Genomic DNA, 18,217 nt, shown 5'->3' on the forward strand with positions numbered 1-18,217 from the left:
CGCTACGCGGACTATGGAGACTGCAACGCCTGGTGTCGAGGTTTTTATTGCCAAGATTTGCGAGCGTGCATGTTAAAAAACACGTTACCTGAATTGTATCACTAATCGATTCTGACTGAATGGTGAACATTTTCAGGCAAACATGGCTTGGCCATGTTAATACACACTGTTGACTACTCGATCTGCGACCAACTTTTCACCTTCAAATTTGGATTAAACATATCGATCTACGATCTCCCTTCGCGATGTCCTCAATGTCTTTAGAAGCCAGATAAAATGTTTGACAAAGCTTCTGAATCCTATCGGCTTAGAAAGAGTCAAATAGCCGTTGTAAATTAAGAGCGCCGGTGATTTATTCCATGCAGTCATGCAACGCCTGATTTCTGCAGTTTATTGACCTCAAAATACAAAAGAATTGAGCTCACGGTAGCTCCTGGCTACTTTTCTGGTTACAAGGTAAAAATAGCAATAAAGCGAAGAGCACTGTGTCACTTGTAAACGAGTAAGCTATGTCCGGGGATTTTGGAGGATCACCATAAGATGGGTTTTTGTCAACCTTGTGTTCCATCTCGGCAAGGCTCTGGCTAAGCCCTTGCCTACACACAAAAGCAGATCAAGTCGCATACGTTGCATGGTAGGCGATGAAGTGTCCGTTGGACCAATTCATGACAGGCAAACAGCTTCCCGGAGGCTATTTTTCTGCGATGGTGTGGTGTGAGGAAAGATAGTTCGGAAAAAGATACTGTTGCGGGTGTCCAACACGTGTTTCATACACCATCTAGTAGTAACGCTGGTCCAAAAGTATTCAACAAAGCAGGCATACGATCAGTTCGCAGTCAGTCATGCGGGAGACATCCGGGGCAGGGCAGTGGCCACCGACGGCGGACAGGAGCAGGGTCTAGGTAAGGAACATATGGCAGATGGGCGTTGTTATATGGCTTGATTTTTGAAAGAGAATCTCCAGTTCTATAATTTTTGTCACATTGCTTCTACCAGTTTCAAGCTCCCGAGTTTTTTTCCGCTTAAAATGCTGCGACAAACTTATCTCTTGAAAAGCAGCCAGCGAAATAAAGGCGCACGAAAAATCTGTCGTACTGTGAGCCATCGATCCACTTTCAAAATTCTGACCAGCCTATATCCAGACCGCATTTTGGCATCTACACTGTGGAGGCAGATGCTTCCTTGATGACCCAAAATGCCTACCCGCTGGTGGACTTTCGCCTCCGCAGGAAAGACAGTGTTAAAATGGACGAATAATCCAGGGAAGCTGGATAGCCTAATTTGCCAAATGACAGATGAGTCGAATAGGCAAGATTGTGCACCAGTGATAAACAGCTCTAGATGCATATTTAGCATAGCAGCCATTACCTTTGAATAAAGAGCGATAACAACCCCTATCCCTGCACCTCCCCCCCCGTCGGTCATCGGGCTCGCTTTCAAGAAAAATTTCCTGAAGTACACCCTGAGCTTGCCCCCCCACACTTTCTGAAACATTCCTACGCCTATGCATTCAAATGCAATTATTTGCCCCATTTCTATCAACAATCATCGTTCAATCTGTGGACTTTCAGCAGCACTGTGGGAAAAAATCCGGCAAAGCCCCCGATTGATACCGTTTAGAAAGAGCCCATCGAACACTTGTAAATTGAATAGCGCAATGGCTATTTGACGCAGTCATCTAATGCCTAGCTACTTCAGGTTATCTAACTGCAAACATAATTACATCTCTGCATCACTTCTGGCTTGAATTCAGTAAAAGGTGAAAAACAAGCAAAATTAAGAAAAAATCTATCGAAACCCTTGAAACCAAGCGGGTCCCATCCGCTTGGTTTCAGTTTGGTGTAAGGGAGTGGGTTTGCCAACAGCTTTCCACCACTGGTTGCCAAGACTGGCAAGACCAGTGTCAAACTCTATTGAAATTATAAGTCTTGCATCGACGAAACCACCATATCATGTTAAGCATACAATGAGCTCCATTCCATATCTGGATGCTATCATCTTAAGATCACGGTGTGAGCTCCAGATAATATAAAATCCTCCAGCACTCGGAACTTATCATCGAGAATTCCGGGATATCCGATCAGGGTGTATGAAAAAAACCTTAATATGCCAGATCCCCGTGATCTAGGCCGTACAAATATCTCCGTTCCATTATTTTTGGTGCTATATCAATTTCCCTGTTTTTCCTCTCTGCTCTGTTTGTTCTCTGTTCGTCTGTTGGGGGATGGAGGGGGGTGGGGGGGGGGGGGCAGGTGATGGTTGGGCCCCCAACTTTACGAGCATTCAAGGTTGTCTCTATAGGCGTTGACCAGACATATCACCCAACAGTGGCTACCGACCGCTCAACTTAGGAGAATGTACGTTTCCCTGCCTGCAGGCTAGGTCAAGTTGTTAACGGAATCCTGCCTAAGATAAAACTGGGCAACATTGAAACCGGTTTATTTTTGTGTTGAAGATACTACGAATCCCATTTTACCGTTTGAAGGCCTTATCTCAAGAACACGATATCACTCCCAAGTTATGATATTTTTCCCGACCCTGAAACCCATCAAAAATTAAAATCGCAAATAATAATACCGGATGTGCTGCGTTGCGCATGCAACGAACTCCTCATTATCATCGCGTAATGCTAGCTCAAAGTGACGGCTTAACCACGGGGTCAGGTCAAAGCTGGCATTATCCCAAAACCCATTGAAAGTAAAAGCTGCAGGTCATCGCGCCCTCACGATTGTGTTGAGCACACACATATTACAGCATATTAATATTTTTGTCCCTAAAGTCACGGTCTGCCCCCAATGCTAGATCAAGGCCTCCAGCACTCCAGTAGCAATCAGAAAAATCGCAATAACTCCCAGCCGGCTAATTAGGCACACAGCGCCCAATCAGCGCGTAGCTGTATACCCATTTATATATATATATATATATATATATATATATATATATATATAAATGTGCATCTAATTAGGCGCGCTGTGTATCTAATTAGGCGACTGTCCAATGGTACAACAGAGCGCTGCTGGGTAACCTTGATTATGATTGCAGTGGCGGTGTCCCTGGAGACGCCCGCTGCCATGGCGACATGCGAAGAGGCTGGCTGGAGCCGGCCCAGACCAACCTGCTCCACTGCAGGAGATATCATAAAGCCCGGTTGAGGGAGACGTAGAGCCGAGTTGAGCAGAGACATCATAAGACCGGGTTGGGGTCCGCTTGAGGATGACTTCAGATGTCATCTGAACTGGAATGTAGACGTTCGCGCCTACATAAGAACGGTGCACATGGTCAAAGGTGATAAACCAAGGAAAGGGCGGGTAGGGATGCCTCTACACAATTTCACGGCCAGTTCGCGGCACCTGAGCCGGATCATAAGATGGTGAGTCTGGTGCCGCGCCTGAGTTCTAAGGCATGCTAAATGCGAGTTCATCAACTCTTTGCGGGATTGCACGGACACGAATGTTGCCAGAGATAGAGGTCGTTAAGGCTAAAAATAATGACAAAAAAAAAACAACGGGAACGGAACATCCAAACTGAGAACGCAGTGACTGAAAGGCGAAAGGGCTCACGGTGATCCAGGATCGGAGAATGATTATAGACTTCGAGATCGCAGGGGCTCCCAGATCACCGCAGATCCCAACAAGGCCACGAACAAATTTTCCCACGAGGTGACCAATGCTCCCGAATGAGTCAAGGGATTCCAGCCTTCTCAAAATCATCCTGAGCGAATCGATCGCGCAGAGGTGGTTTCGATGCTTCTGCGGCTGCTCGATCTCCCAAATTATATCTAAGGTCCTAGAACTTTTTAACTGATGATCAATATTGCCTGGGGTCTGATGCATCTAGACATCCATCGCCGCCTGGAGGCCCTCGAGACGAGTCTGGCCCACGTCGACGGTCGAGGGCGGCCATATGCAAATAAGTCCCACGCCAAATGTCAAACGTATTCTATTTAAGCATTCAAGTGTCTTATTATGAAAAGATCAAGCCTTTCCTAACGCGAATGATTGTGGTTCGTTTCTTTGTCAGTGTGTGTGCAGTATTCTGGGTCTGGGTGTTACTGAACAGACGTGGCTGTTTGAGGTGTCACCAACATTTTCCTTTGCCGTGCGTTGAGCGGTGCGTGCGAAGTGTTGTCATTTCAACTCTCTGAACGGCGCGTTACCGCTTGATGCACACAGCGTACACGTGCACATAGACCGCAAGGAGCACCCGGGACCACTTAGGAACTTCTAATGGCAGAATTCAGATACCAGATTCTAGTCCTAGATCCCAGATCCGAGGACTCGGGCCTGCACCATAGTCAGCAATGTATGTCGAGTTAGTAGCGGATACGGAGCGGGCGGAGCGTCGAGCGGGAGCCAGCTGAATTCGGAGCCAGCGTGCACTTTGAATTTTAATTTTTTTTCAGTTCCAAACCGTGCCGTTTGATTGCTGCCCTTGGCTTTTGCTCTATTGACAATACTGAAACCCAATGTCTATTCATGGTCAGATGCAGGTCCCTTGAATTAAGTGTTAGAATTTTTAAATGTATACAAATTATTTTAGTGTTTGGGTGAAACGAAATATTTCCAGACCTGTTCTGGTCCCCTGTTGCTCTTAGGCTGTCTGTGTGGCTCAAGGGTTATCATACGCGTCAGCTGAGAACGCCTGGTATTTCAAGGCTGAGTGTTCTGCCGCATTTAACCAACCCATTGTCATGATCCGACTCTGTTTTCTGAAAGGTCCGAAACTAAAATTAGATTAGTTGGTTGGTTGTCTATCGACGTGGCGAATTTTCTCACAGAAATAAAACCATAAAAAGGAGAGCTCGTGACCTCGGCGCAAGGACCAGGATAGTAAAATTCCTCACACCTGGTCTTTCACGTGATTAGATCACCAGTGACGTTCGCTCTGTCACGTGGGCATCTGCCGTTCCGATTTGTCTTGACAGTCCCTTGGCTAAAAACAGCGACGAATTCACAAGATCAAACTCGCAGCCAGCAGTCATCCTCAAACACACAAACGACGGGCTGAAATTTATGAGGCCATATTGCCGCTGCAACGCGCAGCGCAACTTCGCGACACCATGCAAACGGTACAAGAACCAGAGCAAGAACACTGGGAGAGCGGCGGCAGCAGCCAGGGCGCCCGGCTCGCTGGGGGCCGCGGCTCGCACGCACACTCGCCACTGCAGAGGAGCCCCAGCCCCATGGGCGAGCGATCGGGCTACCGGTGGTCACGTGATCGAGCGCTCCCGTCGTGCCGCCCTGGACCGGCGCGGCCTCCTCACAGCCGCGCCGGGGCCGGCGCCGGGTCAGCTCGCACCGAGTGTGAAGCAGTTTCACTGTATAAAAGCTGTTCTGTACAAGAGCTGCGAAGTCAGGCGATGCGGTCGCGCCCGCGCTGCTCATCAGGTTGAGGGCTCCGACGGCGGCCATCACAAGGGTAAACGTTGCGGCGCGACGTCGGAGCACAGAGCATCAGGCAAACTGTTGCTGAACCTGTCCATTATTGGGTCCGGATTGCGTGCTCCACTGAGCTTTCCAGGGATTAAAGATGACAGTTGAAATAATGAAGTAAAGAACATCACGGTATGCACAGATGCTTAACAGCGGGCGCTCAAAACAGCACGGCATCGTTAGGTTAAAGCCGCATCCCCTTACCATAATTACTACATAACTTCTACAGGGTAATACATGAGCTGCATTGCAGCCCACAATTAAACAACGGGACGCAAGTGAACCAACAACTGCGGGGGCAAAGCGAGGGAAACAGAAACCATGCGTAGGGAACAGAGAACAACAAATCACAACTGGTCAAAGACCAACGCGGTACCTCTGGCAACCTTGGTTTGCACCTGAGTGTTCAACTCATCTTCAACCCCAACGTCCACGCAGCACCCGTGTGTAACCTCTCTACGCCGGCCTGTCGGCACCGCGCCGAACTCCCGGGCGGGAGCCCCGGCGGAGCCAGGAGCACCCCTTCGACCGTTGTCACGTGCTGCAGCGGCAGCGTCACCTATAGAAGTCCGACCAGTGGCGTCGGCCCGCCTTCATCCGGTAACGCCCACCGACTTCAGCTCGGTGAACACGTCGGTGAAGAAGCGCGGGTCGGCGTTGATCTTCAGCATCTGCTCGCTGAGTCGGCTGATCATGTCGACGCAGCGGTCCCAAAATCGCTCCCGGCTGCTGCCCACCAGGAACGGCTTCAGAGGGTACGAAATCTGCCGGCGGCGGACAGGCGACGGGGTCAGGCGGGTGGAAACTCCAGAGGGGAAAGTCGACCGGGCTGGACGCAATAAACACAGTGGCGCAAAACTCACGATGCGCTGTCGGGAGCTGAGAGGGATATCATAGTTATGAGTTTTCGAATGTTGTTCGCACATCATGCGCAATAACACATACCATGCATTGAACAGGTCAGGGAATCAGTCGTCCAAAGCATATGGGAGGCGTTTGGACGAAGTTTTTTCTTCTCGGAAATAAAATGATATGTCCAGTGGCGCAGCCAAGGGGTGGCGGGGCGGGTGAGGCTAATGGGGCTCAAGCCCTTCCCCGTCAGGTTCGAGCACAGTTTTCATCACGACACTTCTCAATATAGTTTTGGAATCTGGCGGTAAAAGAAAGGTTTTCAGTCTCAGAGCCACTACCACGGACAGAGACATGTGCATTCTAATTGCCCCAATTTAGTAACGAGACCGTCGGATAGCCGAGTAGGTAAGCAGCTGAAACAGTTGTTTAAGACACCAGGGCAAACCAACATCGATAGCTCATGATACCCTAGGCACCGCACCTATTAGAGTTTGTGGGGTCTGTATGTCTCTTTGTAGTGCATAAGTACTTTCTATAAGGCTGGAACTTGCTTGTAAAAAACCCATCGCGCATTACGGCAGCCTCCCGTCGCGAATTCTGGCTGCGCCCTTGGATATGATGTAGCGGTATCATAGCTATCTTTCGAGGTGGATGTAGTCCTCCCACCTCTGAAACGCTGCTAAACAAGCTCTAAAACCCTGACAGTTTTGTTGTGAACGTAAGCAGATCGTTTGAATGAAGGAATTTAGCAATGCCCATTACACTATATACTCAGGCTGGAGGGGTTCACGAGTGTGTGGGTCTGATGGTGCAAGTCATGTGGATTTCTCAACATGCGAGAGCAGGACACTCGTGGTTGCGCACGACACAAGCAAGTTTCCTACGATTTGAGAGCCCCAAACGACTTGGGCGTCAGGACGCGCGCTCCCTGACTTAATAGCAATTGAATCCCTCCAGCATAGCCTGGATTTCTTTAGGTTCAGAGCTATTGCTGTGGCGAGGGCCCACCCCATCGACTGCCCAACGAAACAATGCCGGCTCAAAGAGCGGCCTTTGCAGCGGTTTTTAAATCGGATAGTTCCGCATATCGTTAAGGCGTGATGCAAATGCACAGCAAGACTGTCCTGTGCGAGCCTGACGGCTGTGGCCACACGTCAGTCGATCGGCTTCGACGGCCAAAATTTCAAGTACTAGGAAGGCCTCGGAGCCGCAAACCCACGTGCCTCCACGGCTGGTGATCAGACACATGGCAATCGACCATGTAAGCTGCAGGTTCGTCGGTCGGTGAATGTATAGTTGTATAGTTGCTCGGGGAAAAGAGATGGATGCTTGCATTTTGAACGTGACCACACTCGTTTGTACATGTTATAGCTGATGGCTGACATTACAGCTGGCATGTCACTACCAATGGAATAAATCATTCCAATATTCAGATTAGGTCTCTCTAGTGTAAGAGTAAGTCCAGGAACCCTGATGTTGCCACATCCCAGACAAATTAGATCGGGGCGTAGGGAATGCCATGAGAAGTTGAGGTGACGATCAAAACCTGATGTCAAGCCGGCTCTTTCCATACGTCTAAGCAAAGCTGGTGTCAAAATGTCACAGGACGTGTTGGTGGAGCTGGACATCGGCATTCCCCTTCCTTTACCTACACGCAAGCTTGATTAACAAGTCGCGTCCAATGTGCGAAAGGAACCCCCTGCCACTGAGAAAACCTTCCATTCAAGGCTTCCAATGACTGAGAGGACTTCCCAGTACACCTTAGACCAGCTTCACCATCTGGCCGAAACGTCCCACCCAGTGACCCCTGCGGATCCAGCCACCTTTTCCGTCTGGATTAGCCAAGGCTGGGGCCCTCTACCTGCATTCAAACCACCTGCTCTGCTCGGCGGCACAAGGCGGCACGCTTCAGGCCGCTCAGATCTCCACAAACCGGGGGAATCCTCGGTGATAACCAAGCGCTGGTGGGTATCGACCATCTTTTACCTCCGGCTTCGAGAAGGTAATTGCGACGGAACGGTAACACGTTCCACGGCCGCGTCCATGCCCCCAAATAGCCCGAGGCACGCTCTGACGCAAGACCGATGGGATCGGTCGATGAAGAAATGTCCGCGGGCGACATAGGCGCATCGACACGGGGTCACTCCGACCTGGATTGACGTCATTTGAAAACTGGCTCGGCGGAGGCCGAAGGGTTTGGTACATGTCTTGTGTGGCTATTCAGGCTTACTATCCGACAGGGCTTTTCACGAACTGAATAAATGATTAATCCCAGTTTTGCAAAGGCGTAGGCTAATTTCAGGTATGGAACCGCACTGGACTGAAGAATTACGTAAGTTGTCAAGTGCCTATGTGGGGAACATCATGCAGATAGATAGGACAGTTGCAATAACGTTATTCCTTGGAGAAAAACCAGGAGAATAGATAGATAGATGCGTTGATATTTCGGCAACATGTCTTTACCAAAACGAATAGCTGAAGTGAATTCAACATTTTCTGTTCTGCCTATTGTTGCCGTCGAATTACCTGCTGAACAGACAAAAGGCAATTCTAAATTCAGTTCGGCTGTTTGTTTCGATAAAGGCGTGTTGCCAAAATATCAACGCATCTTTATCTCCATTCTCTTGATTTTTCTCCCAGGAACAAGGCCGTTACTTCTATCTATGGATTTACTTCTTCTATATGGATTGAAGAATGTCTCATGTGGTACGGATTGGGATAACAGTAGTAGACTGAGTACAACGGAGCCTCCGGTATGCCTAATTTTCATGAACTGAAGAATCCAATGCTTATTTGGGAAGTCATGAAGGTGCTCACATAATCCATATTTAGTTTGCGCGTTAAATTGAGCTGTCACCTGGTGGATTGATTGCGCTGGGGAATGCGTGATCTTTTGCTGGGACCAAATGTACCGAACCCAGCGCGCATTTTACGTAAAGGTGGCTTGTCAGGTGGGCTCCGTTAAGAATGAATGCTTCAGATTGGACTCGACCCTGAAACACTAATCTGTGACGAGGTCAACCGTTCAGAGAACAGCAAACGTGGGTGAATGGTCTCCTTAAAACATTCGCATGACACCGCGCTAAGAGGTTTTGTCTGCCTCAAACCTCATAAACCCGCTATGATTTAACAGCAAACTCGTGTTGAACGACCATCTCACCTCGTTTCCCATGTAGGAGTAAGAGAGGTAGAGACAGGTGAGCACCACCGCCTGCAGGTCCTGCTCGGACGCCACCTCCGGCGTCACCATCTCCTTCACCAGCATGTAGACAAACACCACGTTAGCCGGGTTGATGAAGGCTATGTCCTGCAACAGAAGAAATCATTATTCAAACCACATTCCGCCTAATATCGGACGTTTGGGTGTGTGGCGCAGGCATATTTGTAGGGTTGGGTATTAATCCGCACGTCGATGCTGGCGTAAGGTTTCATTCGTGTATCTGATTAGATATAAGCAACAGCCATTCAGGTGGAAGGCACGACAGCGATGAGGGTAGTTACTGCGCGGTTTTATCTGAGATGCTCTCACAAAATATGACCGCAGCTATCCTGGTTGATAACCAAACGCTTTTGCCAAGTCCTGAGCTTTCAACGGTACACACCAATGAAAGCATCACTGAAAAGTAAAGGAAGCGTAATGTGATGCTTTGCGCTAAAGGTCCTATGTGATATGCGCTTTGCATTCTGGAAAGAGGACGCAGGAAACAGGCTATCATTATGATTTAATTTTTTAAATACATCTTGATATGCTAGCAGGGAATGATTTACAGCCAAGGCCTCAAACTGCGATGCGACCAAAAACTCAGGCGACAGCTCCAAAACCGCAGCCATGAATCGTGACCGAGCAAGTGCCGGCGTATGACTTCGTGGCTTACTGGAAGACGAGTGTTGAATGCACGACCACACTGCTCGATGACTCTGTCGATATCGACCAAGCGCCGGCATGGAAGGAAGCTAACGTGGTGCGAAAGGTTTTGTGATTATGCGCAACGGCCAAATCCCAGCACGTGCAGAAGTCCATGCGTCATAAGATGGCGCACCGCGACACAGAAACACTTTGTTGTGGTCACGTATGCACAAAATCAACTTGCCCCAAATGAATCGCGCAAAATTGCCAAACACACAAAAAGCAGGAACGTCCTAAATGTCGGCACATTTGTAGACCCTAGTAGATGCGACAACATTTATCTTTGACCAGAAACAAGTCACACGTCGACGATCTGTAGGCAACTGGATCCCAACGTTTTGCTGTCACATGGTTTTAATCATATTTTTCTATGAAACATGACTCGTTCTTTCTCTGCCGAAACAATACAGGACCACGTGCTAACTTAAGCTGCACCCCGAGATCCTATCGGACAGATCGCACCGTCTTGACCTGTCGTAGGGTCTGTAAACCGAGCTGTGGCAACACTACCAGATATGGAAAGGGGGTAGGGGGTTGCGGCTGACTCGCGCTTTTGGAGAGAAACTTCGCAAGTCGGCGCTCATAAGCGCAAACTGAAGGCCTACTGCTCATGCGCAGCACAAACGCCAGGCACAGTAACCATTCATGCCATGTTCACAGGGAAAAAATTACTGTTCGGAGAAGAATACCAAAAAAGAAAAAGGCACAGGGAAGAAGGGAACGTAATTACTCGCTCCGAAGCTGAGGTGCGGTGTTTCTCTAGCAGCTTGCCAGGCATGTTAATAAGCGTCGGGTGGGAACGCCTTCAACATTTGAGCAGACGGTCATTTGAGTAGCTGAAGACGAATCCTGTTTGCGTGTGGATCCCAAAGAGGATGTTACATTTCATAGCAACCGTCGATAACATGAACAGATCCCGGATTCTGGAATGCATTTTTGGCATCCACTTTCCACACACATGCCTGGCTCGAGTGCCAGCCATCACGTGGTAGGTGATTGCGCTGCGCTGTTCATTGTGCCTCGGTCAGCATGATCATCATTCCCACTTGACAAATCGCTACGACAGCATTAAGCTGCCTTCTGCCGTCGGTGTCTTGGACAATCGTAAGCTGGTATGTTTGTGACAACAGTACACATCTTTTACGCGCTGCATACATGCAGCATGCTTTTGCGGAGCTGCATCATAGTGTACTGTGTCTTCGTTATGTCGACTGAAAATGACGCCCGAGGGGCGAGCATGCGTAAATGAAGTCAGAAAGTCCGACCTTCCATGTAATGAGAAAGGCAAGCACTTCTCAACATAGCACACAAAGGTCATTTATTGCACTGCGTTGTTGACATAGCCAGATCGTGTTGACTCATGGCGTGGCGGCCTTTCTTCACCGATCCTTCGAGCTGAATTGGTACCATTTTCTTAACAGAGCCGGAGTTCTACATGTTCTGATATGCAGCAATTCCCAGCATTGCTGCTTGTTTCAGCTTTTGGCATTTCACCATTTTGTCGACCTTTGACACCTTGCCATTTGCACCCGGTTACAAATTAGCCGTCATTTGACGCGAGATCATTCTCGATTCCGGTACGTCCATGCACGGGCCGGCCTATTTGGTTATAGTTATTGGCGTTTCCGTCTCAGCATTTGGTCTTTTTTATACGGAGCCATCTGTGCGTAGTCGGCATGCTACGTGTTCTTACACTTCACCATTGACCAAGGTGACGAATTTCGTTCAGGCTCGACCCAGCCATCTGCGCCAAACCGCCAGCGTATTTCCCCGCTTCTGCGGACTTCAAATCCTGGGCGTGACACGTGACAAAGGGCGCCATTCCGTCACGCCTCGGCGCACGTGACACGACCGCTTCCGCCAGCGGCGCCGCGAACTGTGCGGCTTCTGGGGTGCAGCCGTCGGCTTTATTGTGCTTCGGCGCGGGGATCGCGCACGTGGCGCGTCCTCCCTGAGGCGTATCTCACGCCAGGGTAAAAGGTCGCCGAACTTTGGGAAAGTTAAGTTATGGGCAATATGAGGTGCCCTTATGAGTTCACAGAGGATAATGAAGGGTAGCCCGGGAGAGGACGGAGCCGGGAGGCGGGTAATGCGGCAGTAAACCCGGCTAAGCGGCGTCCGTTTGAAACCTAAATTAACTTAATTACGTGAGCCTCGGGCCTTGACAGGCGCTGCGTTCTCATAAGCTTAGCATCACACACATTACGGGGATCTGCGGGACTTCCAGTTTACAAATGACTGAATTGAGAATGGGTCGATGATCACCCAACCACCAAAAGAGACTCACACAACGCGATGTGGGTCATAAATCCCCTAACTTTCCGTCAAAATGACCACTCAGCCACATAGATACCATCGTTCGAAGTATAAACCATCCGCTGAATGGAGCCCGCTCTCCCGGGTCCGTCAGCTAATGTTCTTTCGATATGGCTGCAAGGGAATGAGCCGTCCTGGAGCAAGCGGAAGCAGGAGCGTGGCGCACTGACCACGCCTGCTGCTGCGTATGCAGCCGCCGCATATCTCGCCTCTACCCGGATCTGACCGTGTACCTGGTTTGGTTTGTTCACGTGTGTGTGTGCGCCAGTGCAATACGTTTTTTCCTGCACGATTGGATTCATTATCTTTCATTACGGCGCTTCCATGTTGTTTGTTTATGCAGGAACCAAGGCCAGATAAACGAGCGGAACGGATCACTGCCAAACAGATGGCACAGGAAAAACACGCTTACTGTCCAAAACTGAGCAAAACCGTTTGTTTGACAGGAACTCCACGAAACCTGCGACGAGCAGAAGAAGATACCTTATTGATATCATGGCGTTTTTCGGTGTATGGGCGCGCATTTGACATCCCGGGTCATCTGGCGCCACAGTCTGTTACTCCGAAGGTCAGGTCATGGCTTGCAATGCATTTTTACGTTTTCACGCAGGTCGAGCTTTTCATCTGTTTGGAAGGACCCACACTATGCGAAACTGGTCTCCCTGTCTTGTATTGAAGCCTATGCGACTAAAAAGTCGCAAAAATGACTTTGCATCAGTGCTGTTTTTAAAGAAAACATTCGTTGCTTCCAGAGCTTGTTTTAGGAAATTTCTATCAATACTTCTATCAACTTCGATGTCTAGTTTCTCTTTTACCCATGTTTATGTTTACTGCACTGCCGTTGTTTGGGGCCTGAAAATCTCTGGTCTCTGGCCCCAGCCCCGTCAGTAAAACTCCTAGCAGCCTGTATCATTGCATCATTGCAGATTTATAGCCTGCCGTCTTGCAGGCTCCAGTGATGACCAGCACATTTTTTCAGAAGCTGACTACAATTATTTCGAAGTACATGCATCTGAGCTGTCTAATAATGCATGGCTTCCTGCAACATTACAGCGCAACTGAAGTTCAACATCTGTTAGGCGATTCGCATGTGACTAACACATAGTTTGCAAAGTTAAACAGACTGCGCAGAGGATGTCTAAACCAGCCATATATCTCAACAAAACGGGAACGTAACAACACGGTATCGATTCCATTTGCCTGAGAGAGGAAGGAACAAGCGTATTTCCACAAATGTGAGTGACCACAGGCATCAGGCAGTGACTGCTCGGATCGGGAGTAAATGCGTGACCACAGGCATCAGGCAGTGCCTGCTTGGATCAGGAGTAAATGATAGATCCACCGGTTATAGGTGTTTTTTTGTGTTCAATATACGCTGGTTACCAGTAACAAGAGTCGAAAGGGAGTGTAAACTGCAGTACATACAGGACGTATACAAATGTACATATTTCTATGAGATGCAAATAGCTAGTTAAACACTATTCGAGACGTAAGAACGCCAATAATTGACCGGAAAGCGATAAATTTTACTTAGAAAACAAATACATCGAATACAAGCTTCTGAGGCCTAAACGGAGAAAGAATGAAACATCAAAGGTATTCAGGCGTTCAACCCAATGCAACATGACTGGCATCTACCATTTTTTAAAAATTACTCCAGGGCTCCTGGAGTAATTTTGTAATATTGAAACATATTTATTCAAAACATACGATCCGCATTTATCGATTTTGTCGACTTTATTAAGGAGACTTGACCAATTCCGGGACCTGTTGTAGCTTGGCCCATTGTCAGCAATTTAATTTTTTAAAAATTGTTCCGTGCACAATACATCAGTGAACTGCTTTCTTTTCAGCTCTCACAGCACACGGACATTCCAAATGCATTGATAAAGCTTATTTGTGCTACTTCACAAAAGCATGCTCACTTTAACTAAAGTCTTGGCAACAGCTACTCATGCCAGTACACATCTTTGTCGTACTCTCATTCACCGGATTTCTGATAAGATTTCCTAATAACTCGCCGAAAGGGTTGCAAAATGACAAAATGTGGTAGATCAGTGACACAGGCCCGAATAATTTAAAAAAACAATCTAGAGTTTACCTTCCACAGCTAAACATTAACTATATGTGTCGAAATGCTATCACTGCGTCATTCATTGTGTGATGTGACACACCTTCTGGATGTCTTAAAACCAATGAATCATGACCTGCGTGCCACGCATGTCTCGGAGCTGTCCGCCCCCCCCCCCGCGTTCATCGCCGTCCACAAATGGTCTCGAAAAGCCAATACTCATGATGGTACTTCCTGGCCTCGCTGCGAAACAGGACCGTCTCGGAGATGTTGACGGTGCTAGACGCTTGACTTTAAAGAGACCGACCGCATCTCGAAAACCATGAAATGTTTTTTGCCACCAGGCCGTCTCGGAGTTCTCATAGAATCACCGCCCATGTGACATCAGGCGCCTTCACATCTCTTGGACGCGCCGTGTCCCCTGCGTTACTCCGCCACTTGGACCCCTCCGGAACCGATCTGCCAGGGAGCCCGTGATTGGCCGAGACAACCAGGGTCCAGCAGAGAGGGGGGCAGTAGCCAAAGAGGGACTGCAGGTCTGCGTGGTGTTTCCAAGGATGAGAAACGCGAGGCACGACGTGCGTGAGAGCTTGCTATTATTTCTGCGCCGTCGGAATCCGCCCCGGCATTTAACTGTGGTCCGAAAGTCTGGAAGTGCGTGATAAAACCAATCACTAAAGCTATGTGTTCGCCAAAAGTGTGTCGTCTCCTTTTGGTTACATGCCAAACTTACTCGCAAATTGGACCATTTCATCGAAGTCTTCAGGAACCCTCTGAAATACCACCATGAACTACGTAGTTACGACTTAATTGCTTGGAACCAGAGTGCTGGTTTATCGTGAGCTACATTTCATAAGGTTCGACCTCGAAGGCAGGCGTCAAGGTGGTATTAAACCATACGTATGATGTACAGCTTAAATGCAATAACTGTAAAATACTGTATCAAAGCGAATCACTAACCTTTCTGGCTTTACCTCTTGGAGCAGTGACACCTTCATGCAATATTTGGATGCTCTTTCATGATGGAATACAATGTATTCTTATACTGTCAAACGAAAATATCCGTTCACATGTTCCACATTCCTCTCAATAATTAGACGTTATTGCATGCATTTTTGCATGGTAGAAGAACAGAAACTTACATAACCGCAAAGTAATGTTGGGGCTGTTGCACCACGAACTATTACATGACAGACTATTGCGGGTAGACTATTGCGTGATAAATCTATTGTACGGTAGACTATTTTACGACTCATGATTAGACTATTGACTTTTGCACGGCTCGTATTGTGCGTGCTCATACAGCGCGTCAGAGTGTTCTGAAATATCACGAAGATATGTTCTTAAGTACAGGTATACATATAACATTCCGAATGAAGCCTCTTTTTTGACAAATTACCCAATTATGTCAGCAGCATCGCAGCAGCAGACTGCCCTCGTCACCTGCCAACCTCGCAGCAGCAGACTGTCCTCCCACTTACCAGCTCTGCTGCAGCAGACTGCCCTCGTCACCTGCCAACCTCGCAGCAGCAGACTGTCCTCCCCACTTACCAGCTCTGCTGCAGCAGACTGCCCTCGTCACCTGCCAACCTCGCAGCAGCAGACTGTCATCATCACCTTCCGGCCCCGCTGCAGCAGACCATTGTCCTCACCTGCCAGCCCTGCCACAGCAGACCACCGTCCTTACCTGCCAGCCCTGCAGCAGACCACTGTCTTCACCTGCTAACCCTGCAGCAGACCGCTGTCTTCACCAGCTAACCCTGCAGCAGACCGCTGTCTTCACCTGCTAGCCCTGCAGCAGCAGACCACCGTCTTTACCTGCCAACCCTGCAGCAGCAGACTACTGTCTGCTGCTGCAGGGTTGGCAGGTCCTACAGCAGCAGACTACTGTCCCCAAACGTCAGACCTACAGCAGCAGACCACTGCCCTCACCTGCCAACCCTGCAGCAGTAGACCACTTTCCTCGCCCTCCAGCCCTGCAGCAGCAGACCACTGTCCTCACCTTCCAGCCCTTTAGCAGCAGACCATTGCCCTCACCTGCCAGCCATGCAGCAGCATACCATTGTCCCCACCTGCCAGTCCTACAGCAGCAGAACACTGTCCTCACCTGCCGGCCCTGCAGCAGCAGACTGCGCTCCTCACCTGCCAGCCCTGCAGCAGCAGACTGAGCTCCTCACCTGTTAGCCGTGCAGCGGCAGACCACTGTGCTCACCTGCCAGCCCTTCAGCAGCAGACCACTGTGCTCACCTGCCAGCCCTGTAGCAGCAGACCACTGTGCTCACCTGCCAGCCCTGCAGCAGCAGGTTGCGGTCGACCGTGCGCAGCCACATGATGGCGTCACCCGGCTGGAAGTTGGCCAGGTGCGCGCAGCGCCGCTGCAGGAACATGCCCAGACACTTGAGCAGCTCCGAGGTCGACGCCTGGATGACAGTCTTCTTGCCGGGGCTCACGGTGGCGCCGGGCGGCGTGAGCACGGCGCGCGGCAGCTGATCTGTCCGCGCGCCGCTGACGCGCGCCACGTCCAGGTGCGCCACGGCCGCCGCCGCCGTCTTCAGGCTGTAGCATGACAGCGTCGTCTGGATGTTCTTGTTGTTGTCGACGCGCGGGTGGATGATGTCGAGCGGCGCGCGCGTAGCCCGGCCGCGCGTCGGGTTCTGATTGCTGTCGAGACGCTTCTTGCCGCTGGACGAGAAGCGCTTCCAGCTGAGCGCCTGAATGAAGTTGGAGTGCTTCTTGAGGCTGCGCTCCACCTGAGCCGGGTCGAGCAGTGCGTTGGCATTCTCGTTGGCGACGCCGTGGCGCGACGGGTGGTACATGGCGTCGTAACTGGCGTTGCTGAGCGCCGGCCGCGCGCCGTAGCCTCGCCTCTCGTGCGGGCTGAAGGAGAGCACGGTGCCCATCGCGCCGACGGCGACCGCCTCCAGCGAGCGCGAGCGGACCAACACCTTCGAGCCGGCGCGGTACGGGCGGGTCACAGGGAAGGCACGCCGCACGCCGTGCCGCTCATCGCCGCTGGGCTGATGGCGCCGGACCGGCCGGCTGGAGGACAGCCGCGGCCGGCATCGATCCGGCCGCCGCGCAGCCGCGCTGACCAGTTGTCATGGCAACACGGGCGCGGCAGACGTGACGTGACCTGGACATCGATTTTCGCACGGCGGAATCGGGCGGTAGCCGGTTCACACACGGTAGCCCTGACCTTTGATGATGGCTCATGTGGGACATGAAGACCGGGCCGTGCATAAGTCGGGGATGCTGAGGTTGACGCGACGGCATCCTTTCCACGCGTCCCGCTTCAGGCCGCCACCTGATGATGCCGTCCAGAGCTCCGTCGGTGACGCTCCATCCATGCATCGTACCGACGCGCTGTCTTCCGTGGCCCGCCCCGCAGCGGATAGCTCAGCTCCGTCGGTGACGGTCCATCCATGGATCGTGCCGACGCGCTGTCTTCCGCGGCCCGCCCCGCAGCGGATAGCTCAGCTCCGTCGGCGACGCTCCATTCATGGATCGTGCCGACGCGCTGTCTTCCGCGGCCCGCCCCGCAGCGGATAGCTCAGCTCCGTCGGTGACGCTCCATCCATGGATCGTGCCGACGCTCTGTCTTCTGCGGCCCGCCCCGCAGCGGATAGCTCAGCTCCGTCG

At 50.4% G+C, this 18,217-nt stretch overlaps 1 protein-coding gene across 2 annotated transcripts; it reads right to left on the bottom strand.

Annotated features, from left to right (window-relative positions):
• Positions 1–5,005: 5,005 nt before the first annotated feature.
• Positions 5,006–17,591, bottom strand: Cdk5alpha (Cdk5 activator-like protein). 2 transcript variants are annotated; one of them, XM_037233967.1, is made up of 4 exons: positions 16,870–17,591; positions 16,266–16,274; positions 9,445–9,591; positions 5,006–6,196 (listed from the first exon to the last, which is right to left on the bottom strand). In XM_037233967.1, the coding sequence occupies exons 1-4, from the start codon at positions 17,476–17,478 to the stop codon at positions 6,026–6,028; spliced, it is 936 nt and encodes a 311-aa protein (XP_037089862.1). In that variant the 5' UTR covers positions 17,479–17,591; the 3' UTR covers positions 5,006–6,025. The 2 variants fall into 2 exon arrangements, with proteins under 2 accessions (XP_037089862.1, XP_037089861.1); XM_037233966.1 differs by lacking the exon at positions 16,266–16,274 and having other exon boundaries at positions 16,861–17,591.
• Between the last annotated feature and the right edge of the window lie 626 nt (positions 17,592–18,217).

This window comes from Pollicipes pollicipes, unplaced genomic scaffold, assembly GCF_011947565.3.
Source record: "Pollicipes pollicipes isolate AB1234 unplaced genomic scaffold, Ppol_2.1 Scaffold_7231;HRSCAF=8579_pilon_pilon_pilon, whole genome shotgun sequence".
In the NCBI taxonomy this organism is placed as follows: domain Eukaryota; kingdom Metazoa; phylum Arthropoda; class Thecostraca; order Pollicipedomorpha; family Pollicipedidae; genus Pollicipes; species Pollicipes pollicipes.

Excerpts from the sequence above, each read along its gene's own strand:
- Cdk5alpha (XM_037233967.1), bottom strand. The coding sequence starts at position 17,478 with ATGGGCACCGTGCTCTCCTTCAGCCCGCACGAGAGGCGAGGCTACGGC. Across the intron at positions 6,197-9,444 it reads ACTCCTACATGGGAAACGAG|ATTTCGTACCCTCTGAAGCC; the intron begins GTGAGATGGTCG and ends CGCCGCCGGCAG.